The sequence below is a fragment of the Lepus europaeus genome, chromosome 23 (genome assembly GCF_033115175.1).
Source record: "Lepus europaeus isolate LE1 chromosome 23, mLepTim1.pri, whole genome shotgun sequence".
Lineage (NCBI taxonomy): Eukaryota > Metazoa > Chordata > Mammalia > Lagomorpha > Leporidae > Lepus > Lepus europaeus.
In genome coordinates, this window is record NC_084849.1 from 9156335 (window position 1) to 9180982 (window position 24648).

Here is a 24648-nt window from a genome sequence, read left to right on the forward strand (position 1 = left end):
CTAGGAATTCGTAGATGCCCATTTTTCTGATCATTTAAACGACTCTAGAGACTCCTGCTGGATAATATTGCACTATTTTTAGAAAAAAGAATGGGAAAGTTCTGTTGCACTGATCGTTGTAATGATCATGGAAAAAGCAAGGCAGACACTGGAAACAGCACTCAACACCCACTTGCTTACGCATCCCTAGGAAAACTCTGGAAGGCCATAGAAGTAACACTGGTTCCTTGAGGGAGGGGAACTTTGAGGCTTAAGCACGAAGAAAATGAGGAGTAACTTTTCACCGCTTGAGCTTTTGACTGTTGTGCCATATTGGTCATTCAGAATTTAAGAAATCCACACGCATGTGTAAAGGAAAGGCCATGCACTTGAATACTAAAGTAGTGGCTTCCTGGGGGGCAACTTGACTTCTCCCAATGAGTAAATACTCATTTTCTCATTTCTCCCCACTAACAAGTGGAAAAAAGTAAAGAAGTAGCACCTCAAAAAATACTGTGTGCAGTTCTGTTTTCTTAACTCTGACCGGTCTCTCCAGCCTGTATGGTTCTAGGCCCCACTGCCACTGTGGGTCAAACTAACCAGTGACCTGCAGCTGACACAGATGGGGACTGACACAGCAGGGACGAGCCAGGATGCCTGCTCCCCCAGGTGCCTGTGGGCAGGCCCCGCCGAGCCCGCCGTGAGGCCTGATCCTGGATTTCCTTGGGGCACGCACCTGACGCTGTTGAGCACAGCCTTGTCCTTGGCGGGGGGCTTGGTGATGGGCCGCTTGGTGCTCACCACCTTCACGGGGTGCTGCTCCTTCCCAGCCTTGCTGTACTTGCTCTTGTCAAACTTGGGCTTTGGCACGCCGTATTTCCTGAGGATCTGTGGGGCACAGAGTGGGGCGTCCTCAGGCTCGCCCCGCAGGAGGCCCGAGACCCAGCACAGGTACAGTGGGAGTAGGGAGCCTACCTGGGTGAGCTGGTCTTCCAGCACCTTCTTTGGAGGCCGCACATTGGTGAAGAACAGGTGCAGGAGGTTGCCCGGGGTCTGGGAGTTGATCTGCTCTTTGCTGAGGTAAATGTCAGAAACTCTGATGGGCTTGGCGGGGGTCAGGCTCAGTGTCTGCTCTGAGTGGGCGCAGCTCTTAAATATTTCTGTCAGGACCTCTCTGGCCCCGGGCACTAGCTTCTCACCTGTCACAGAACAGAGGGAAGGCAAAACCAGAACACAGGGTCAGGACAAGCCCTGCGCCATTCGGACATTCAATGCAGACGAGGACCAGTCCCTCAGAGTCTGCGTGCCCAGCCTGCCGAGCTGTAACAAGTGCCCTGTGCCACACGGACGAGGGGGGTCTCCTCCACCCCAGTCCCTGCCGCTGGCCGCGTGGAAACGACGAGGCCCCTGGGATGGCCCCTGGACCTCCACGCGGGCAGGGTGTGAGCGCAGCACGCTGGGCCGGCTGGCACGGCAGCTCGGCTGGCCCTCCTTAGAGGACACCGTGCGCCGCGTAACCCCCAAGGAAGAGAAGGGCACAACACCAGCAAGCGCCTGCCATGCGCAGGGCAGCCACTGACCGAGCTGCTGCAGTCAGAGAACAGGCTTCCAGATCGCACGGCGAGCTGGTAAACGAAAGATGAAAAAACCAGCGACGAGCGCGCGAGAGAAATGTTCACTTCTGTCCCCAGGCACACACTCTAGAAGGCGCTCCTGACTTTCCCAGGGGCCCATCACCAATCCCTGTGCATGCTCTCTGATAGGTCCCCTCCGGCTCCCGCCTCACACTCTCCTCCCTCGCAGGGCGTCTGACCCAGGGAAGGCCCCGCTGTGGCCCGTCACAGACATCTGGGCTGCGGCTGGGGCCGCGTCCCGAAGCCACTCAGCAGCGTCACAACCTCAAAGGGCCTCTGGCGTTGCTTGCTTGCGTGTTCTTCTCCAGGACGCCCCAGCAGACGCTCGCGTGCATCCCTGGTACCAAAGACCTGAGGGCCTCAGGGGGAGGAATCAGGACTCCAAGGGAATTCAGAGCCCGGGTGTAGGCGAAGCCTGGGAAAGCCGCCATAGGGGCAGGAAACGCCCTCAGCCCTTGTCTGCTTGTGGGCAGCTGGGAGCCCAGGGACAAACACCCAACGGGGATAGGGCCAGAACCAGGTGGTCAGTGAGGCGTTCCCCTCGGGCACAAAATTTAAGGATGCTGAAGACTCAGTCATTAGAATAAGTAACATTTACAGTCGTATTTAAAAACGAACACAAAAGCATTAACGGGGCTTTGCCAAGCTGTACTGGCGCCCGAGCAGGAAGTACTCAGTAATACTGATCTTGAACCTTAGTTTGTTTATTTGAAAGAGTTATGGTGGGGGGGATCTTCCAGCTGCTGGTTCACTCCCCAGATGGCCAGCTTCACCCATGGGTCCCTCACATGGGCAGCAGGGTACAAGCATCTGGCCATCTCTGCTGCTTTTCTCAGGCCATTAGCAGGGAGCTGGATAGAAGTGGACCAGCCTGGACACGAACCGTGGGATGTCAGCATCACAGGTGGCTTAACCTGCTGTGCCACAACGCTAGCCCCAACGCTGTCTTTACCTAAGATTTTTAAAAAAAGATTTATTTATTTGAAAGGCAGTTATGAGAGGCAGAGAGAGAGAGAGAGAGAGAGAGAGAGAGAGAGAGAGAGAGGTCTTCCATCTGCTAGTTTACTCCCTAGATGGCTGCAATGGCCAGGGCTGTGCTGATCCAAAGCCCCCGGCTCCTGGGACTTGGGCCATCTTCCAGTGCTTTCCCAGGCCACGGCAGAGAGCTGGATGGGAAGTGGAGCAGCCGGGACTGGAACCTGCACTTACATGAGATGGCAGCACTGCAGGCGCAGCTTTCCCTGCTATGCTACAGTGCCAGAGATTTTAACACTTTGGTCATCATGGATATTTTTCAACAATTTTGACTTAAAAATATTGCATTTGGGGGCAGCACTGTGGCTCAGTGGGTTAACACCCTGGCCTGAAGTGCTGGAATCCCACATGGGCACCAGTTCGAGAACCGGCTGCTCCACTTCTGATCCAGCTCTCTGCTGTGGCCTGGGAAAGCAGTAGAAGATGGCCCAAGTGCTTGGGCCCCTGCACCCATGTGGGAGACCCAGAAGAAGCTCCTGGCTCCTGGCTTTGGATCAGCGCAGCTCCAGCTGTTGCAGTGAATTGGGGAGTGAACCAGCAGATGGAAGACCTCTCTCTCTCTGCCTCTCCTTCTCTATCTGTGTAGCTCTGACTTTCAAATAAATAAATCTTTTTAACAAATGAGTAAAGGGATAGAAAATAGGACTTTGTGAAAAATTAGCTAAAGCTGTTTCTTCCCCCAAGAATCCATCGTAAAGGATGAGGCATAAGCTGTCTCCAAGCACGTGACCCAGTGACGATCAGAAAGCTGCTGTACGATCTAAATTCCCACAGAATAAACGCACTTGGACTTCAACAAGGGGTATCTTGCTAGGCAAAAAGGCTACTTCTAAGGCTGAGGCAGGCCGTGGCCAAGTCTCTCCTACTGGAATGGAGCTCTCCCCGCCTATACCCCAGTCCCTGACAGCTGGGAGAGGGTAGCAGTGTTCTCTTCTCACATACGAAGACGCCCATATTCGGCCACCGCTAGGGGGCGATGAGCTCCTTGCTCCATCTCCCAAGAGCACCTGAACAATTTTCACAATCATTTTCAAAATGGTCAAATAGGGAGAAGTTGGGGGTGGAAGTTTGGTCTTGATTTTTTTCTGTAAACCTAAACTTGCCCCCCAGAATGGTCTATTAATTTTTAAAAATCCAGAACCCACCTTTAATTGATTTATCATTGAAATAATCTTCTAAACCAGGGCTCCCTTGAGTATCAAACAAACTTTGATTCACTACAGACACTGTCAGAATCTCCTCCGTTGACATTTCCATCAATTCGTCTTCACCATCCAAACTTGACAAACCAATCAAATCATTATTGTTAAATAAACTCGCTCGAATTTTCTCGATTTTGGCTCGAGATCTTATCTGTGTGAACAAAGAAAAGGGTCAGCATTCGAACACAGAGCAACCATTCGACAGGAACCAGTGCTTCTCCTTCCCACCTTCCCCTGGAAACAGCTCTCATCCTGAAGCTGTGAGGGCCTTTGGTGTGGGCAGGGCCCTCTCTGGGACAACCCGGTGGGGAATCTTTGCTGCTACCCCCCCGCCAGGCCTGTCTGTGGCTTCCCTCTGCTCTCAGGGAGCTACAGCCCATGCAGGGTTGGAGGAAGCCCAGGAAGGAGGCCACCAGAGTAAAGGAAGAGACCAGGGGAGGGGAGCCCCCACGAGAGACGGCAATGCAATGCCAGTCTCCACCTGGGAGCCCAGCCAGGAAGGGAGAGGATGGTTTTGAATCTGACTTCCTATGAGGATGCACAGGAACGCGTCTGATGCAAAATTTCTGAATAAGGAGACGCAAGAGACGCGTCAGGACTTGAAGTGGAGAAACGACTTGGCCACAGGTGCGCCATCTGAAAGCAGAGGTCCCTGGAGCAGGACGGCGGGAATCTACTCCCAGCTGCTCCCTGAAGACCCCTCCTGCCAACAGCAGTGCCGAAAGGAACCCAGGCTGCTCAAACATACGGTGGGCCCTGAGCGGGAATGCACTTGACAAAGCCCGCCCACCACTGCAGGTCAGCTCCCCGCCCCCAGTTGGCAGCGGGCTCACTACTGGTGACATTATCTCCAGGAGAACCATTGTGCTAATTCCAAGACCTGCCCTGGGAGACCCCGAATGCTCCAATTTCACCTATTAGCTAATTCCCCAGAAAGAACGTGGGAAGGTTTAAAGTGGCTGGGGGAACCAAATGGATGACGATTTTCGTGGCTGCCAAGGCGTGAGAGCTTTACCTCCACAACTGCGAAGCCTTTGATGGGGCGAGCCGCGAGGGGCTGGCTGTGCTGGGAGGCGACTGTGTACATGGAGCCCACGTCCGACACTGAGGCTGTCTCTGCATTGTCCAGGGGCTCCCCCAGGCTGCCCAGGCTGCCCAGGCTGCCAGTGCTGCACAGGGAGATGTCCAGGCTCTCCTGGCTGGACACCACATGGGGTTCCAGCAGGCCTGGAGGGATGGGCAGCTCAAGTCCGGAGGGCGGTGGGTCCGCAGAGAGGTCGCTGACGGTCTGTGAGATGCCCTGGGAGCTGCAGATGGAGGCCTGGCTGGTGGAGGCAGATGCACTGGCGCTCACGGCCGGGGCCAGGCTGCTGGACGTGCTCACCTCCGGACCGTCTGAGCCGGCCAGGCCCACAGGCTTCTCTGGCTCGGCTTTCCCATCGCCACCCTCGGCCTTGTCTTTCGGCTTCTTGGGGTCGTCCTCCTGCAGTGGAATGTAGATCTCGTCTTTGAAGACCCCACCGTGAGCGTTGCAGGCCTTGCGGATAGCACCTCTGACGATGGCCTCGTCCAGGTGGGTGGGGATCCCGGAGATGACCAGTAGGCGGCTGTGGGCAGTGGGGCCCACCAGGGCCTGGCAGGCATCGGCGATGGCGTCGCTCGTCACGCCCAGCCCCTGAGGGTCCTTCCTGGTGAGGTGCCGGAGGATGATGAGCAAGGTGAGGGCGCGGTGGAACCACAGCATGTCCTCGGGCTTGCTGCCCCCGATGCTCAGCACCGCGGCGTCCGAGTCCACGGCGCGGGGGGGCTGGCGCTTGCCCGAGGAGGAGGCCTTCTCCCGCTTCATCTTCACTTTCTTCCTCTTGGACAGGAGGCTGGGGCTCTGCGGCGTCTGTCCTGGGGAGGAGGAGGAGGAGGAGGAGGAGTCGCTGAGGTTCGGGGCGGTCGCTGAGGTCACCCCACTGGCTGTGACACTCATATTGGTGGGCAGGGTCACTTCGGCAACTGCCAGACACCCCTCCATGAGTGCGTGAAAGTAGGTGGAGAACCGGCCCTGGTCGCCGACGGCCACCGCCCCGGAGCCCCCACAGGAGCTGCCGGAGACCCAGCTCTGGGTCTCCTCGTCGTACAGCTTATGGAGCTCTGATTGCAAGGCCATGAGCATGGCCAGGCAGGGGTTCAGCTGGAGGGCGATGGAGGAAGACAGGCCGGCGGGGCGCTTCCTCTGCTCCAGGGCGTGCGCCGTCCGCAGGAGCTCGGCCAGGAGGTGGAACACCAGCTCCTTGATGCAGGCTGCCATGTCCGTGGTCCACAGGAAGTTTCCTGAGGCAAACATAAAAGTGCAGATCCAGCGTCACCTGGCGTTGCTCACTGCACGCCAGGCGCGTCCTAAGCACTTCCATGCAGTCACCTCTCAGAGCCGCGCGGCAAGTGGGCACTGTGTTTCTCATTCCCATCTTGCAGATGAAGAAATGGAGACTCAGAGAGCCGAGGCATGGGCCTGGACTCCTCCAGCTGTGAGAGGGGCCAGGATCTAGAGCCGACAGGCTGGCCTTGGCCTTAACCCCTGTGCTACGTGACAGCAGGCCGGCCTGACGGCAGTGCCCAGGCCAGCATCGCTGTTTTCTGTCTCTCACCGCGCTCAAGCAAGGTGATGCGAAGTGCCTAGAACAATGTTGCTCAAAGCATGGGACACTTGCTAGCGAGGGCGCACAGAATAGAAATACCACGTGTGGGAAAATGGCCATCTTCTCTCTCGTCTTCATTTCACCCACAAGAGAGCTCGCCCTGTGGGTGGCGTGTTCTTACCAGAGTGCACCAGGCCACAGACCCAGAGCCTCTGGCAGGCAACAGTATTTAGCTAGGATTTTCTGACAACTTCCTTGTATTTATTTTTATGATTATCTTAAATTATGGCAAGGGATAGTAACTTCCTGTTCAGCGCAGGGATGTAAAGTTTCCCCTAAACTAAATTTAAGTTTAAAAAAGGAGAAAGGAGTTGATTAAACACAAATTATTAAATAACTGTGGACAGGCCTGACTTGTGGATTGGCAAACATCCCATAAAGGTGGCCTGAGAATGCCTGGACCAGGGACCACACGCGTGCAGCTGACATTCCCACGTTCATGTCGCCAGGAGCCGAATGCCCGTGGAGAACACTCATGTTGGACGAGGGGCTGTGTGGGATCATGAGTACATAAAGACTGTGTCCAGGTGAGTGAGCTGAGCCCCCGGCCCACAAGAGAGCAAACTGCAATCAGCTACACCCAGATGGCTCTTCTACAGGGTCACGATCACGGGATGGGGAGCCCTCAGGGCCACTTGCGCAGACTTACCGAGAGGCTCTGGTTAGGTCTGGCACCTGAGACACAGGGGCTCAACTGCCTCCCTACTAACAGCGATGCCGTCTGAGAATTCTGATTGGAAACGAGCCCCTGGCTGTCGGGATCGTGCTGTCCCAGAGCCTTCCAAAGAACAGGCGCCAAGGCTGCTCTGCCCCTGGCCAGACCCTCAGGTGCCAGAACTGCTCTCATCCTCTCCACCGCCCTTTCTCTTCCACTGGCTCTCCACGTAGGAGTGCAGCCTTGGAGAGAACTCTCCACCAAAACCGCACCCGACAGATCCCATTCCCACAACGGTGGTTCTTTGGCCTCACCTCAGAGCCCCTCCAGCATGTTTTAAAGAATTTAGCAAAGTTGTCAACATTTAAAAATTAGGAAATTCACATCAAAATCTGGATCCTAGCTTTTCCCTAAGAAATAACAATTCTGGCAGGAGTGAGGTCACATCTGTCTGACCCTGACGGCACCTGAGTTTGCAACCTTGTCAGCCTCCAGCATTTTATTATGAAAAAATTCAAAAATATAGAAAAGTTGAAGACATTATACAGTAAAAACTCCTATACCCATCACCTAGATTCTCCCATGAACATGTCACACACACCCCATCCAGCCCTCTATTCATCAATAAAGCCCAACTTTGCTTTTGGTTATTTCAAAATAAGTTGCACACGTCAGTACGTCTCATCCCCAAACACTTCGGCAGGCACAGCATCCACATCCACGCAGAATTTCTGTGGGGTAGATTTGCACGTGCAGAGCAGACGACCTTGCAACCCGCTCCATCCTTTAGGGGCTGTGTGGTCATGAGTTCTTCTGCAGCACTGCTCACTGACACGCTACGCTCGACTCCCAGTTATAACGACGACACACACTAGTGCACTGACATAAAGCACACTAAAATTAATCTTGTTTTCGGCCGGCGCCACAGCTCACTTGGCTAATCCTCCGCCTGTGGCGCCGGCACCCCGGGTTCCAGTCCAGGTTGGGGCGCCAGATTCTGTCCTGGTTGCTCCTCTTCTAGTCTAGCTCTCTGCTGTGGCCCGGGAGGGCAGTGGAGGATGGCCCAAGTGCTTGGGTCCCTGCACCCGCATAGGAGACCGGGAGGAAGTACCCAGTTCCAGGCTTTGGATTGGCACAGCACCGGCCGAGGCGGCCATTAGGGGGGTGAACCAACGGAAGGAGGACCTTTCTCTCTGTCTCTCTCTCTCTCACTGTCTAACTCTGCCTGGAAAAAAAAAATAATAATCTTGTTTTCATGCTTAGTTGCCATCCCCCAAAATAATGGAAATATTCTGCAAATCATGGATTTGGAAGTATAGGCTATAACTCAAATCTATTCACAAGCCCACTTCAACGACTGCCACTGGACAGAAGTGCGGCCCCTCCCTGGGCTGGGGGCAGGCACCCTCACCTAGCAGCTCCACCACCAGCAGGAGGACTGACGTCGGGATGGTGTCAGGCTCATCCTCCGATTTCCCTTCGCCGTCTTCCGATTTCCAGGACAGCAGCTGCTCTGCGAAGGCCATGGCCAACGGGAACTCCAAGGGCAGAGAATGTAACACCAGCACGGCTCCAGGAGGTGGAGACACTCCTGGAAGGAGAGTCCAGGAGGAAGGCATGTAACTGGCAACGGAGCCACAAAGCCCGAAAAAGGAGCTGCCAGCTGCAGGTGGAGCAATGGGGCTGAAAAGCCGCCCGGCATGGGGTCCGGGGGAGGAAGCGTAACTGCTGGTCCTCCGGGCTCTTCGTGAGCGGCAGGTGCGGAGGAGACTGAGCCAGCCCGCCGAGGGGAGAAAGGACAGTGACAGTAACAGAGAACAAACGTCCTTCATTCGGCTGAGTGGACAAGAACGGGAAGAGGAAGTCAGGCTCCAAGAAGCTTCCCTGCAAGCTCTTAGCTCGGGAAAGACACAGTCAGTCCTTGTGTACAGCGGAAGCCCATGAAGACCAGTGCACTCACACAGGGGCCCAGCAAGGTGTCCCCAAGACTCAAGACACTACCAGGACCTGGGATTTCATTTCCCCTTTTCCTTCTGTCACTGCCGTGGCCTACGTCGGACCAAAGCAAGAGGAAAAGGGTCCCAAGACCGATCTCCGCCACCTCCTTTGGTGCACCCCTGCCACTCCGGAAGCACTGGTCAGACGTGAGCCTGAGGGTCAGGGCTCTGGACAAGTCGGGGAACGTGCTGGGTTTCTGCACTGTGGTGTGAGTGCTTGCCTGGTGATAACTGTGGAATGATGCTTCAGGCAGTGACCTTCTGGGCAGTGGAAACCTGGAACGTCAGCTGGCCCTGGTGCATGATGGGCACAGGTAGCCACTGCTTTAGGGCTTGTAGAGGTGGGGCCCTCATCTGAGTCCCAGGCCATGGAGGCCTCACAAAGGACGCCAGGGCGACAAGAGCACTTGGGCTCCCACCTAGATGGGGAGCAGACACCTGCCATGGCCAGTGCCCCTGGAGCCACACTGCACACTCAAGAGCTCGGTCTTAATGAGGACTGGAAGAATGGCAGCTGGCATTACTACTGTCTGAGAGGGGACAAGGAGGAGACCGCGGTGGTCACAGCACGCTGAACAGCACACAGCCCAGAGCGCTTGTGAAGGGCATGGAAATCCCCCCAGGCTCGAGACGGTGCCTGTCAGGCCTCCGCCAGGCAGAAAAGGGAGGCCTTGAAACCTCCAGCCTCCAGAACACGTGGCTGCCAGCAGTCCTGCCCATGGCTGATGGGAGTGTGATCCCAGCAGGTTACCAAGTCCTTTATATCTGTATCTCCAAACAGAAGGCAAGCAGAGGATCACTCCCTGCTAGTCCCATCCCAGAGCTGACAAGAGACTCACCCAGTTTGATGTGGACCCTGTCCGTGGAGAGGACGACAGAAGGGTACTGGTCAGCGGTTGGGGGAGGTGCGAGGCCCGTGTTGGCGGGGGACGCGTCTCGAGGGTAGCAGGCAGCCTCGATGAGGTTCAGCTGACCAGTCCGCTTCACCTTGTGGCCAAGCCCGTACACCAGCACCCGAGCCCACGGCGCCTTGTACAGAGAGGAGCTGAGGAGGAGGGGGCCAGCGAGACTCAGCAATGCTTTTTCACCGGAAGGAAGTTAAATGAGAACTGGGCATAAGTTGTTTCTACCACATTTTAGAACTATAAAGACCAATTCCCCAAACATGGAAGTAGGGGAAGAACTATAAATTATTGTTAGACGGTGTGCATTAAAGAACAAGAACAATGGAGTTTTTTTTCCCTCTGCGAACGTCACCAGAATCCATGTGGCTTTTCTCTCCCATGGCCATCTTCGTGAGAACAGGTCACTTACTCTTTGCGGAATCCAGACTGACTTTCTTTGCAAGACACAACAACAAAAGCTGCCCCGGGGAAATTAACATCCATATTGACTTTGGACTCGGAAATTGGGAACTCTTCGGAGGGGAACTGCTCTGGTGCTGTCTGCAAAGAGACGTTTAATGAAGAAAGCCATGGGCTAGACACAAGGGATAGCATTTCATTTTCCCAACTCACGAGGCAAAAGAGATCAGCCAGTGCACATACTGTCAGAGATGCAGGACAAAAAAGCCCCCTGGAGGGAATGAAACTGCGGATGGGACAAAGCAGGGAAGCGGAGGACATCGATGGGGGTGGGGGTGGGGTGGGGGGGGGAGAAAGGAGAACGATGTTTCAGCAAGCCCGTAAAACTTCCATGCTAAAAGAAGGGGTCACCAGCTTTAGACCTCTACCTGCAGGAAGGAGCAGATCTGTTTCGTCAGCTCCAAAAGGCCCTCCTCTCCCTGGTGCAGGGTGCGGGTGATGGCCACGCTGAGCCACTCTCTCACTGTCTGGGAGTTGCCCTGGTAAAAGAGGTCTGTGGCAGAGCGGTTCTGGGAGTGGATGCAGTGCTGCAGGGACTGCGCCAGGAGGATGGAGCTGGAGCTGATGGTGCCATCTGAGGACAGGAGAGAAAGCAGATGCTGACAGGAACCAAGACAGCCAGAGGCCTTGAGAGCCCAAGTAGCCAACACCGAACACCCCATCAGATAACCTGCGCTGCACAGCTTATCTCGGACACAAGGTCTTGGATAACATCTATTGCCAATTAACCTCTCTTTTTAGCACCAATACTATTTCCTACAATAAAATCTTACATAGAGGCCCAAGCCTACTGAACACATAAAAGCGATTCTGCTGGAGTCCAGGGTCCCCAGAGCTTGTGCAGTAAGCGCATGGTGGCAGCCAGGGTGCCTCAGGTGGAGCCGCCCTGGCTGGCACCCTGTGGCTGGGAGCTGGAAGGCAGCTGCCTGTCAGTGGGTGTGGGGGGCGCCCTATCCTCTTGTTCCCCTCTCAGGAGCCGCACGATTAGGAAAGCTGGCTGGAGGCTGAGCTGCCAGAGGCAGGCAGAGGGCCCCTCAGCCTTGGATGGGGCCAAGGGCAGACTCACTTAGCGTTCCCCAGGGGAGCAAACACATCTCAGCCCTCAGTCCCAGGGCTGCGGGCTAACAAAGATCCTCCAGCTGGCCCGCTGAGACTGGGCTCCCTGAGGTCACCAGGAGTCTACTAGGCCTGTGTGGAGTTTGAGAACGCGTTCCTTCCTCCCCAGTGCCATCTGAACGCAGCACCACTTCAGTGACTGGGCTTCAAAATATTTCTTAACTTTCCCTTGAGCCAGCTTGGAGAGTTCAGTGAATGCTTAACAGATTAAGGACAAAGGGGAGTATCTGACATGTTTCAAAGAGTGACAAGGCATCCAAGACAACTGAGCTCCTTAATCCACATGGCTTAACAGTACCGCGTTGTGCCTCTCCTCCCTGTCATGTGCCAGTGACGACAGCACACAGACTCCTGCCTGGAGCCTGGCTCAGGTTGGGGCCACTCTAATCTGTGCTGATTTCTGGGGTGACAGAGCAGAGCCGTCTCACCTGGGAGAGGAGGAGCAAGGAGCTGGTTGGACAGCAGCTGCAGGTGCTCCAGGGTAATGTCCCGGATGGCAGGGATGTGGAAGAGGCGGGTAAACAGGTGAGGCAGCTTGGGGGCGAAGATGTTGAGCAGGGCCATGCGGCAGTACAGCCTGGCCAGCGCGGCCTCGCAGCGCAGCAGCTCTCTGCCAGGGGAGAGGCAGGGGAGACGCCCTGAGTGCCGCTGCTCGGGCCCCACCCCCGGACCAGGCCGCAAGGTGCCCAAGCAGAGGACTACACCGCCATAAACTTCTCTTCCAGCCCCATATTCTGTACCCCAAATGAGTCACTTGTGATTTAAATAAAAAATCACATTTCATTATGTTTGGTTTTTTCCCAACCCAGAAAGCACTGTGAAAAAAGAAATGGAAATATATGTCCACACCACAATCTGTACATGAAAGTTCATAGCAGCATTATTCATAATAGCCAAATAGTGCAAATAACCGAAATGCCCATTAACTAAGCACTCTATCCATAATAAAACATGCTTCATCAACAAGAGAGAATGAAATGTGGAAACACTCTATACTATGAATGAATTTTGAAAATATTATACTATGTAAAGAATTCAGACACAAAGGCCACATATGGTGACTCCATTTATATGAAAAGTCCAGAATGGAGCAAACTAAGAATTTGGCAGGGGGTGCAGAAGCTCCTGGCTCCTGGCCTTGGCCTGACCCAGCCCTGGCCATCATTGCTGCCATCTGGGAAGTGAGCCAGCAGAGGGAACATCTTGCTCTGTCTCTCCCTCTCTCTTCTGTAACTCTGGCTTTCAAATAAATAAGTACTTTTTTTTTTTTTTTTTTTAAAGCATTTGGTGGAAGCCGGGAGATGGGGAAAATGGTGATGACTGCCAGAGGGAGTGGGATGTCTTTCCAGGGAGATGAAAGCTCTAAAACCGACTGTGGTGATATCTGTACGGTTGTGAGGATACTGTGCACATTGTTGCAACACTTTATTTACACATTTGTGAGGCAGAGAGAGACAGGAGAGAAAGACAAAGGGTGAGACGCACAGCGAGAGCCCCATCAGTTGTTGGTTCACTCCCCACACGGTCGGAAAGGTCAGGGCTGGGCCTGGCTGAAGCCAGGGACCAGACACGTACTCCAGGTCTCCCATGCGAATGGCAGAAACACAATCACTTTAAGCCATTAACGCTGCTTCTCAAGGTGTGCATTCGTAGGAAGCGAGAATCAGGAGTCGCAGCAAAGGAATCAAACCCAGGCCCTCCACAGGGAGAGGCACTTTTTGTTTATTAAAGATTTATTTATTTATTTCACAGGCAGAGTTACAGGGAGAGAAGGAGAGAGAAAGAGAGCTATCTTACATTCAGTTGTTCACTCTCCAAGTGGCCACAATGGCTGGGGCAGGGCCAGGCTGAAGCCAGAAGCATGGCACTCCACCTGGGTAGTCCACGTCGCCCACACGGGTGGCAGCAGGGACTTTAACTGGCACCTTATGGGGTGCCGGTGTTGCTGGTGGCAGTTTAACCTGCTATGCCACAATGCCAGCCCCACCATTCAGGCATCTTAATTGCTAGGCTACACGCTCACTCCTGACTTGTGTATTTAAGTAGGTGAATTGTATGCTATATGAACTATGTCTCAGTGAAGCTAATACAGGAACAGGTCTTGTGGCAAAGTGGGTTAAGCCACTGTTTGGGATGTCCACATCCCATATCAAAGTGTTGATCTGAGTCCTGACTACTCCATGCTTCCCATCCAGCTTCCTGCTAATGCACCTGGGAGATAGCAGATGATGGTTCAAGCGCTGAGGTTCCTGCCTCCTATGTGGGAGATCTGTATGGAATTCCTGGTTCCTGGCCTCAGCCTGGCACTGTTGTGACAACCAGCAGATGGAAGAGTGCTTGCACCTGCCTTCCCCTCCACCCAGCTTTCCATCCCGTCATTCTTTTTTTTTTTTTTTTTTTTTAAGATTTATTTCTTTATTTGAAAGAGGTCCACAGAGAAAAGGAGAGGCAGAGAGAGAGAGAGAGGGAGAGATCAGTCTTCCATCTGCTGGTTCACTCCCCAGTTGGCTGTAATAGCCATAGCTGAGCCAAACTGAAGTCAGGAGCCAGGATCCTCTTCCAGGTCTCCCACATGGGTGCAGGAGCCCAGGGACTTGGGCCATCTCGTACTGCTTTCCCAGGCCCTAGCAGAGAGCTGTGGGGAGCAGTCAGGATTGAACCGGTGCCCACAGGGGATGCTGGTAGTGCAGGCAGTGGCTTTACCTGCTACACCACAGCACAGCCGCCCCTACCCCCATCATTCTATATCTCAAATAAATAAATGATTTTTTAAAAAAAAGCTATAGGGGCAGGCGCCGTGGCTCACTTGGTTAATTCTCCGCCTGCGGTGCCGGCATCCCATATGGGCGCCAGGTTCTAGTCCCAGTTGCTCCTCTTCCAGGCCAGCTCTCTTCTGTGGCCCAGGAGTGTAGTGGGGGATGGCCCAAGTGCTTGGGCCCTGCATGGGAGACCAGGAGGAAGCACCTGGCTCCTGGCTCCTGGCTTCAGATCGGCACAGCACACTGGCCATAGCGGCCATTTGGGGGGTGAACCAACGAAGGAAGACCTTTCTCTCTGTCTTTCTCTCTCACTGTCTAACTCTGCCTGTCAAAAAACAAACAAACAAAAAACAAAAAAACTCCCCGTGGGCATTAATATTTTTGTCATTTATTATTATTATTTTTTTACTTATTTGACAGGTAGAGTAAGACAGTGAGAAAGAGAGACAAAGGTCTTCCTCCTGTTGGTTCACCTCCCAAATGGCCGCTATGGCTGGAACTGCGCTGATCTGAAGCCAGGAGCCAGGTGCTTCTCCTGGTCTCCCATGCAGGTGCAGGGCCCAAGCACTTGGGCCATCCTCCACTGACTTCCCGGGCCACAGCAGAGAGCTGGCCTGGAAGAGGGGCAGCCGGGACAGAATCCGGCACCCTGGCCAGGACTAGAACCCGGGGTGCCGGCGCCACAGGCGGAGGATTAGCCTAGTGAGCCATGGCGCCGGCCCATTTATTATCATTATTATTATTATTTTTTTTTTTAAATTTTTTTGACAGGCAGAGTGGACAGTAGAGGGAGACAGAGAGAAAGGTCTTCCTTTTTGCCGTTGGTTCACCCTCCAATGGCCGCCGCGGTAGGCGCACTGCAGCCGGCGCACCGCGCTGTTCCGATGGCAGGAGCCAGGTGCTTCTCCTGGTCTCCCATGGGGTGCAGGGCCCAAGGACTTGGGCCATCCTCCACTGCACTCCCTGGCCACAGCAGAGAGCTGGCCTGGAAGAGGGGCAACCGGGACAGGATCGGTGCCCCGACCGGGACTAGAACCCGGTGTGCCGGCGCCTCAAGGCGGAGGACTAGCCTACTGAGCCGCGGCGCCGGCTCCATTTACTATTTTTTATTTGAGGTCCAGAGAGAGAGTGAGAGTGAGGGAGAGCATGCTCCCACCCACTGGTCTTTATAAGTCCCTGTGGTTGGGGCTCGAGCTAGAGTGAGGGGCTGGGGCTGTAGCACGGACCAGGAACACAGCCCAGGTCTCCCACGTGGGTGGCAGGAACTCTACCTGAGCCATCACTGCTGCCTCCCGGGTCTGCCTTGGCAGCACGTTGCAGTTGGAGCTGGAACTGGGCTGGAGCCCAGGACTCCGCTATGGGGTGCAGGCATCTCATATGCTAAGCTAAGCTGGTTCCCTGTGGGTGTTTCTATGTGATGAACACAAGGTGAGTGCCATATACCTCGAATGACAGCTCATTGGTGGGACAGATTGTGGTGCAGCAGGTTAAGCTGCTGCTTGGTCCACTCACATCCCATGTCCCAGCCTCTCTGCTTCCACTTCACTTCCAATACACCTTCCTGCTAATGTGCCTGGGAGGCAACCGACGATGCATCAGCCCAGGTGCCTGGGTTCTTGGTACCGAAGTGGGAGACGCAGATGGAGCTCCTGGCTCCCTGCTTTGGCCTGGTCCAGCCGTGGTTGTTGCAGGCATTTAGAGAGTGAACCAGCACAGGGAAGAAGCCTCTCTTCTCTGTCTCTCCCTCTCTATGACTACGCCCTACAAATAAATAAATAAATCTTTTTAAAACATAGTTCATTACTGGGGCTGGTGCTGTGGCGCAGTGGGTTAAAGCCCTGGCCTGAAGTGCCGGGATCCCATATGGGCGCCGGTTGTAGTCCCGGCTGCTCCTCTTCCGATCCAGCTCTGTGCTATGGCCTGGGAAAGCAGTAGAAGATGGCCCAAGTCTTTGGGCCCCTGCACCCATGTTGGAGACCTGGAAGAAGCTCCTGGCTTCTGGCTTTGGATCAGCTCAGCTCCAGCCATTGTGGCCATCTGGGGAGTGAATCATCGGATAGAAGACCTCTCTATCTGTCTCTACTTCTCTGTAACTCTTTCAAATAAATAAAATAAATCTTAAAAAAAAAAGAAACATAGTTCATTACTAAGTCTCACTTAGAACTGAAACAAGTTTCATTTAGAATTATATTTTTGCTAAAGAATCCATTCTGTTAATACTAAGCAGAGTGGTGACTCCCTATAGTTTATTAGCTAGTCACTATAATTAATATCACTTCAGTGAGAATGTAACTAAAAAATGGGTCATTTGACGTTTTCTGACCCTAATTAACTAAATACTACTGTCTCATCACTCAGATTTGGGTGTAATGGCAAAGAAAGAAAGAAGCCAACATAAAACTTGACAACTCTGTAGAGCTACGAAGTGAAGGTCAACAAGAAGCCACTAAGCAGCTGCCTCAGGGGGCGTTTCTCCCATCCACGCCAGCTCGTAAGGCTCTCATGCCAGAATTCAAAACAAACTGATTTGCCATTTCCTCCCTCCTGGGAAGTCTAACAGTACCAACAAGGTGCCTAAGACCACACAGCAGCTGCACAAGTGCGCGAGGCTGAAAACCCACGCAGTGCGCCCCATCCCCTTCACCACAGATTTCAAAGGCTGACGTCATCAGGAACAAAGCTGTACAGAAACTGTTCCAGTCCCCTCACCGGCCTGTTCAGGCCCCGCCCACCATCCATGCCTCAGAAGCCTGTCAAAGTCCTCTCTAGCCATGTGAGCATCATGTATGTTTAGAGGTTTCTCAACCAATCTTTCAGTCTGCAATGTGTGCTGTGGCCCAGATGCAGCCACAGGGGCTCTAATAAAGAATAAGCCAGGGTCCAGCACTGTGGTGTAGCAGGCTAAGCCCCTGCCTGTGGCACCCGCATCCCATAAGGATGATGGTTCATGTCCCAGCTATTTCTCTTCTGATCCAGCTCTCTGCTAATGGTCTGGGAAAACAGTGGAGGATGGCCCAAGTGCTTGGGCCCCTGCACCCGTGTGGGAGACTTGGAAGAAGCTTCTGGCTCCTGGCTTCGGATCAGCCCAGCTCTGGCCGTTGTCGTCATTTGGGGAGTGAACCAGCAGGTGGGAGACTTCTCTCTCTGTCTCTCTCTTTCAGTATCTGTAACTCTACTTCTCAAATATATAAATAAAATCTTTCAAAAAAAAAAAATGACTAAGCCAAAGCCCAGAGAGAAGATACAAGAACAAGTTTTAACCAAACAACAGTAAGCAAAAGTATGAAGTCCTGGGTGAGAAGTTATGAGAAGAAGTGACCTGATGGCTCCCGTGGATGGTGTGGGGAGACCTTTTTGTTGAGGTGACTGTTCGTGAAAACTTGAGTGACGAGAATGAGACGGTCATGCCAGGTTCTGGGCAAATACAGAGCCCTGGGTAGGAGAGGAGCTTGGAATAGAAATGAGTGGGAATAGGAAGCCATGGGAAGGTTTACAGGAGAGGAGATCTGATCCAACAGATCATTCTGGAAGTTGCAGAGGAGCGAGAGGCGAGGCATGGAGAGGAAACCGAGGGCTGTGGGCACAGGGCATGTGTTCTGGGGGAACGAGCATCCCGTGCTGTAAGGAGAGCAGTATGCGTGCTAGAACCCAGGAAGTGGAGGCCTGTGCCCCTTTGGAGAGCAGGCTCAGTTCACCTGTGAATTTGAAGGTTGGTGTTGTCCAGTGTGACCAAGCCATTGGTGGCGGTCCTTCGGTAGCCAGCTGGGGGCCGCTCCAACATATCAATGGGATACCAGTATCGCACCAGCACCCCTTCACTCCGAAGGTAGGTCTCTACTTGCACCAGCTCATTCACCTGCAACAGGGAGAAAACGTCTATGTGATTTTCTGAGCACTGATTTTTTCTATCATATATATATATATATATATATGTATATATACACACACACACACGCACACATATAATATGTATGTTACTTATTTAACCAGACTATGAAAATAAATGCTAGTTTCACGCCATGGACCTGGTTTTCAAAAGAAAGCTTGGGCTTTGCCTCTCATGTTCCCATCTTTCCTTCACAAATCCCCACCCCTCCAAAAATCTCGCTGAGCCCCAGGGGAGAGCCCTGCAAGCTGGGGAAGTACTCACTTTACAGAGAGGGCAACTGGGGCTGGGGGAGTCAGTGAGCTGATCAAACTGACAAAGCTGTGTCTATAACAATCGTGCCAACGACAGATCCTCCATGCAGCAAGGACAATGGGAGAACTGTCCCTTGCAATGTGGGCAGATACAATGTAGCAACAGTTGGGACCAGGCTGGCAGAAAACAATGGCAGAGGCAGTGTGGTCTGAAGGCACCGACTTCACTGAGATTCAGGCGCATATATTCTGTAATCAGCTCTGACCTGAGCCCATGACAAAGGCAGGCAAGCCATCTGCCATGATAGCCCATATGCTTGTTTCTCTGTTCCTAATCTGAAGAGAAACCCAACTGGATCATAATTTTTTAAAAAAGATTTATTTATTTGAAAGGCAGAGTTACATAGAGGCAGAGGCAGAGAGAGAGAGAGAGAGAGAGAGATACAGATAGATCTTCCATCCACTGGTTCTCTTCCTAAATGTGTGAGCCAGGCCAAAGCCAGGAGCCAGGAGCCTCTTTCGGGTCTCCCACATGGGTGTAGGGGCCCAAGTACTTGGGCCATCCTCTGCTGCTTTTCCAGGCACATTACTGTATAGTGGGGAGCTGGACTAGAAGTGGAGCTGGGTCTCAAACCCGTGCCAATATGGGATGCCGGCCCAACAAATGGTAGCTTTACTCACTATGCCACAGTGCCAGCCTCTTGGGCAATCACTTCTTAAGGTATTTGGAGTCTGGCCATGACAGTCTCAGTGCACATAACAGACTTCCTAATCTGAAGGGCCATGGGCTGGTGCTGTGGCACAGCAGGTTAAAACCCAAACATCAACCCTGCAGCACTGGCAGCTCATATGGGCACAGGTTCAAGTCCCAGCTGCTCCACTTCTGATCCAGTTCCCTGCTGATGTGCTTGGGAAAACAGTGGAAGATGGCTGGAGTGTTTGGGCCCCTGCACCCACGCGGGAGACAAGGAGGAAGCTCCTGGTTCCTGGCTTTGGATAGGCTCAGCTCCGGTTGTTGTGGCACTTTGGGGAGTGAATCAGTGGAAGGAAGAACTCTCTCTCTCTCTCTCAGTCTCTATCTTTCTCTGTAACTCTTTCAAATAAATAAAATAAATCTTAAAGAAAAAAAAAAAAAGAAAGAAAGAAATCTGAATGGCTGGTCACTCACTGAATCCACATCCAGGACGACTCCATGAAGCCCAAAGGTTTTCAGCATCCCTCGGATGGCAAACTTCGGCAGAGCGGTTCCAACAGCGTTGCTGGCTACGTTGTTGCTGTCTGGAGAGCGGGTTACTACTGTGAGGCCTGAGGAGGGGAGACAGGGGAATCTGTTCAGGAGGAATATCATTATCGTCTTGGGACCCTGTGTGTTAGACCTGTGGTCTGAGTACACCCCAGCAGGAAATGTCCTTGATTTTGTGTAACCAGAAAAGGAACACAGCTCCTTCTGGAAGGTAATACAACAAAATGGTATAGATACTGTTCAAGTGTAATTATAAAAAGACAAAATAAACTAATGAAAAATGCACAAGATATTTGAATATTCATTCCCCTAAAGAGAAATTTAAAAATGATAGATAAAAAGATATTCAACACTAGTCACTCATCATTAGGGAAATGAAAGTTACCGAATGACTGAGCAATTCCACTCCCACACCTACCCGAGAAACAAAAACTCAGGGCCACACAAAGCCTCCTACACAAACACTGAACCCAGTGTTACTCACAGGGGCCAAGGGTGGCGAAAACTCAAATGTCCATCACAGAATAAATGGATAAATATGACATGGTCTGTCCACAAAATGGAATATTATGTGGCCATAGAAAGGAAGGAAGGACTGTACATGCTACAATTCCAGGAGCCTTGAAGATTACAGTAAGTAAAGGGAGACAGCCACGAAAGACCACAGGTTATGGGATTCCATTTAAAGGAAGTATCAACAACAGGAAAAGCCAGAGAGAGAAAGTTGAGTAGAGGTTCTCTGAGACAGGGAGAGGCAAGACAAGGGCACACGACTTCCTTTTGGGGGATAAAAATGTTCTGAAGTAGAGGTGATAGTCTGATGGCTGCAAAACATTATGAACATGCTAAAACGGCCAAATTACATACTTTAAAGGGGTGGATTATCTGAATTATATTGGGGGGGAGGAGAAGAAAAATAAATATATACTCCTGCGCCTGACCATGATGTTCTGTTATTTTTTGAAGATCATCTAGCAACTCTAAAAATGAGTAACTTTATTTATTTATTTATTTTTTGGACAGAGTGGACAGTGAGAGAGAGAGAGACAGAGAGAAAGGTCTTCCTTTGCCATTGGTTCACCCTCTAATGGCGGCCGTGGCCAGCCTGCTGCGGCTGGCGCACTGCACTGATCTGAAGCCAGGAGCCAGGTGCTTCTCCTGGTCTCCATGGGGTGCAGGGCCCAAGCACTTGGGCCATCCTCCACTGCCTTCCCGGGCCATAGCAGAGAGCTGGCCTGGAAGAGGGGCAACTGGGACAGAATCTGGCACCCCGACCGGGACTAGAACCCGGTGTGCCGGCACCACTAGGTGGAGGATTAGCCTGTTGAGCCACAGCGCCAGCCAAAAATGAGTAACTTTAAATTCTCTTTTTTTGTGTGCTTTTCTGTATTTTCTCCAAATGTGCAAAAGACTTTTCCAAAAGTTGTACCTATGAAAGCTTTCTATAAAAAAAAAAAAAAAAAAAGAGGCGTTTAATCAAAAGGACACATTTTGTTCAAGTTCTAAAAGGTGCGGGGTAACCTGGAAGCCAGGACTAAGCCCAAGAGGCCTATCTGGACTCTGACCCAGACCGACTGCCCTCCTTGTACGACTGCTCATGCTAGTGAGTTCTAGGAAGGTGAACAAAGCTACCAGACACCAAATGTTTACGCGTGCCTCCCCAGGTGCTTGAGGGCCACCCATGGGAGAGCCGGGAAGAAGTCAAGTCCTCGGAGAAAGGAGGTCACCCAAGGACAGCCACCAGCTGCTTGGCTCAGGGTTGGGGAAATTCAACTTCTCATCTACAGAAAATCCACAGGTGAGCTGAGGAAAGCACTACCTTTCCGAACTTTATCGATAGTGAACTTGTTCGCTTCGTCTTTGATGTCTTCAATGGTGGGAAGATAAAGGTCTCTCGGGATACCACCGTTCTCCTCATAGAGAAATTCCACCGTCTGCCGGGCGATATCCACCATGCCTGAAAGCACACAGCACTGGGTGACCCCCAAGGCTCACGACCTGCACATCGACCGCGACACTGACTTGTACCCGGAGACTCTCCCAAGCGCTGTGTGTGCGAGCAGCCTTGTGGGGAAGGTACTTGTGCAGGGTCTACCAAGCCTAAAACACGGAATATACTCCTTCTAGGAGTCCCTCGGATCTCTCCTCCAACAGTACAGGTGTGCAAAGGTGCACACTCACTGTAGCGCTATTCATAAATAACAAAAAAATGGAGATAACCAGAGTGCACTAACACAAAATTTATGGTATATTATTATGTAGTTATTCCATTAATTCAAAAGAACCAAGGACAAATACAGAGGAAGAAGAGAGTGAGGGCAATATTTACTTCTTACTTTCTATATTTTTGTACTGCGCTTGCTATTTACTACATATATAGTAGTTGCTTATTTAGGAGAGACAGAGCTATATCAATAACGTCTTTGTTTTTAAATTTATTTCTTTATTTGAGAAGCAATGAGAGAAAGAGAGACAGAAAATTATCTGCTAGTTCATTCCCCAGTGCTCACACTAGCCAGAGCCCGGAACTCAATCCAGGTGTCCCACATTGATGATGGACCCAACCCTTGCGCTGACTCCTGGGGTGCGCATTAGCAGGAAGCTGGTATCGGGAAGAAAGCTGGGATTTGGATCTGGGAACTCGGGTATGGAAGGAGGGTGAGGCAAGTGGCGTCTTAACCATTGCACCAAATGCCCACTCCTGTATCAGACTTCTCTCCGCACTGAGTTTTATTCTGTCCTTTACTGGGAGGAGAGCATATTGATAGCAACAGCTAATATTAGTTAATGAACCAAATGAATGTCCAAAGACTTGAAAAAAAGTTCTGTGCGGAATACCATGAGGTGGGGCCCAAAGCCAGCATTTGCTGTTGCTCCCTCAGATCCCACAGAGCTCAGGCAGTTGTGGGTAAAGGGGTATTGATGACATCCGCTTTTAAACAAAGCCCATCTCCATCACACTTATCTGCCATTTTCCCCCACTGGCCTTGCTGTAATGAAAGGGCACAACAATTCTCTGTGTACAATTTATCTAAAAACAGGTTTTAAACAGTTATTTATGGGGCTTGCATTGTGGGGTAATGGGTTAAGCCACCATGTGCAATGCTGGCATCCCATATGGGTACTGCTTCTCATCCCAGCTGCTCCACTTCCAATCCAGCTCTTTGCTAATGTGCCTGGGGAAGCAGTGGAGGATGGCTGAAGTCCTTGGGCCCCTGCATCCATGTGGGAGACCTGGATGAAGTTCCTGGCTCCTGGCTTCAGCCTGGCCCAGCCGAAAGAAAAAAGGATTTATTTATTTATTTGAAAGGCAGAGCTACAGAGAGAGGGAGAGGGGGAAATAGGGAGAGGGAGAGGGAGAGGGAGAGGGAGAGGGAGAGGGAGAGAGAGAGAGAGAGAGAAAGAGAGAGGGAGAGAGGTATCTTCCATTCATTGGTTTATTTCCCAAATGGCTGCAATGGTCAGGGCTGGGCCAGGCTAAAGCCAAGAGCCAGAAACTCCACTGGGGTCTCCCACGTGGTTGGCAAGGTTCCAAGCACTCAAGCCATCTTCCACTGCTTCCCCTGCTTAGCAGGGAGCTGGATTGGAAGTGGAACAACTGGGACTTGAACTGGTTCCTACATGGCATGCCAGCATCACAGGTGGCAACATAACCCACAGTGGCACAATGCCAGCCCCTAAAATATTTTTTTAAGATCTTTTAAAAAGTCTTATTTATTTGAAAGGCAGAGTTACAGAGGGAGAGAGAGAGAGAGAGAGACAGAGAGATCTACTGTCTGCCGGTTCATTCCCCAGATAGCCACAATGGTCGGGGCTGGGCCAGGCCAAAGCCAAGAGCTTCTTCTAGGTTTCCCATGTGGGTGTAGGGGCCCAAGCACTTAGGCCATCTTCCACTGCTTTCCCAGATGTATCAGCAGGGAGCTGGACCAGAAGTGCAGCAGCTGGGAATAGAACCAGTGCCCATATGAGATGCCGGCACTGCAGACAGCAGCTTAACCCCCTGCACCACTACACTGGCCCCGCAAGATTTATTTTATTTAATTGAGAAGAGAGTTACAGAGAGAGAGAGGAAGAGACAGAGAGATCTTTCATCCACTGGTCCACTCCTCAAATGCTGCAATGGCCATGGTTGTGCCAGGACAAAGCTCAGACCAGGAGCTTCATCTGGGTCTCCCACATGGTGGCTACAGCCTACACACTTGCGCCATCTTCTACTGCTTTCCCAGGCCATTAGCAGGAGCTGGATCAGACTCGGAGAAGGTGGAGCTTGAATCAGTGCTCATATGGGCTGCTGCTTTCACAGGCAGGGATTTAGCTGGGTGTACCACAATGCTGGCCCCCAAGCACAATTTAAAAAGGGGCTTTTATTAGAGAAGGATACATATGGAAAGAAGCATCAGATGGAATAAACAGGAAATTGAGGCCTGATATTAGAAGATTATGGAACAATAAACTTTGCAATATTATCAAGATAAATAGTGGGAAGGAGAAAAAGAATACTCCACTGTCTAATAGGCAGAGTCAGGGACCACCTGGGGAGCCGCCAGTTACCTTGAGTAGAGCACAAAGCTGGTTTGCACTAACATTCTCTGGGGGACCTGATGACAGTGCTAGAGAAGCCGCCCCACCATCATCACTCTGGTACTGCAGACTTGCTAATAACGTGGCCTGCACTAGTGACGTAGGTCTGCCAGTGCTTCCTGCTAGAGGCGCCTCCCCATCATCATCACTGTGATTTAGAATGATAGAAACTGAAGGCTTTCTACGGGACAGAGCTCTTCCTATGTCTGCTAGCTGTACTAGCTCATTGTTTCTCAGATAAATGAGATAGCTACTA

At 52.1% G+C, this 24648-nt stretch overlaps 1 protein-coding gene across 4 annotated transcripts in view; it reads right to left on the minus strand.

Moving 5' to 3' along the window:
• Positions 1–24648, minus strand: part of HECTD4 (HECT domain E3 ubiquitin protein ligase 4) — a 205048-nt gene that overhangs the window by 13415 nt on the left and 166985 nt on the right. For all 4 annotated transcript variants that reach the window (XM_062182491.1, XM_062182490.1, XM_062182489.1 and 1 more), the window contains exons 53-64: positions 21631–21768; positions 19737–19873; positions 18124–18284; positions 12098–12279; positions 10922–11127; positions 10504–10634; positions 10029–10234; positions 8604–8783; positions 4866–6172; positions 3794–4001; positions 955–1178; positions 716–867 (exon numbers count right to left, since the gene is read on the minus strand). In XM_062182491.1, coding sequence (XP_062038475.1) covers positions 716–867; positions 955–1178; positions 3794–4001; positions 4866–6172; positions 8604–8783; positions 10029–10234; positions 10504–10634; positions 10922–11127; positions 12098–12279; positions 18124–18284; positions 19737–19873; positions 21631–21768 — 3232 coding nt within the window. The remainder of the gene's footprint in view (positions 1–715; positions 868–954; positions 1179–3793; positions 4002–4865; positions 6173–8603; positions 8784–10028; positions 10235–10503; positions 10635–10921; positions 11128–12097; positions 12280–18123; positions 18285–19736; positions 19874–21630; positions 21769–24648) is intronic.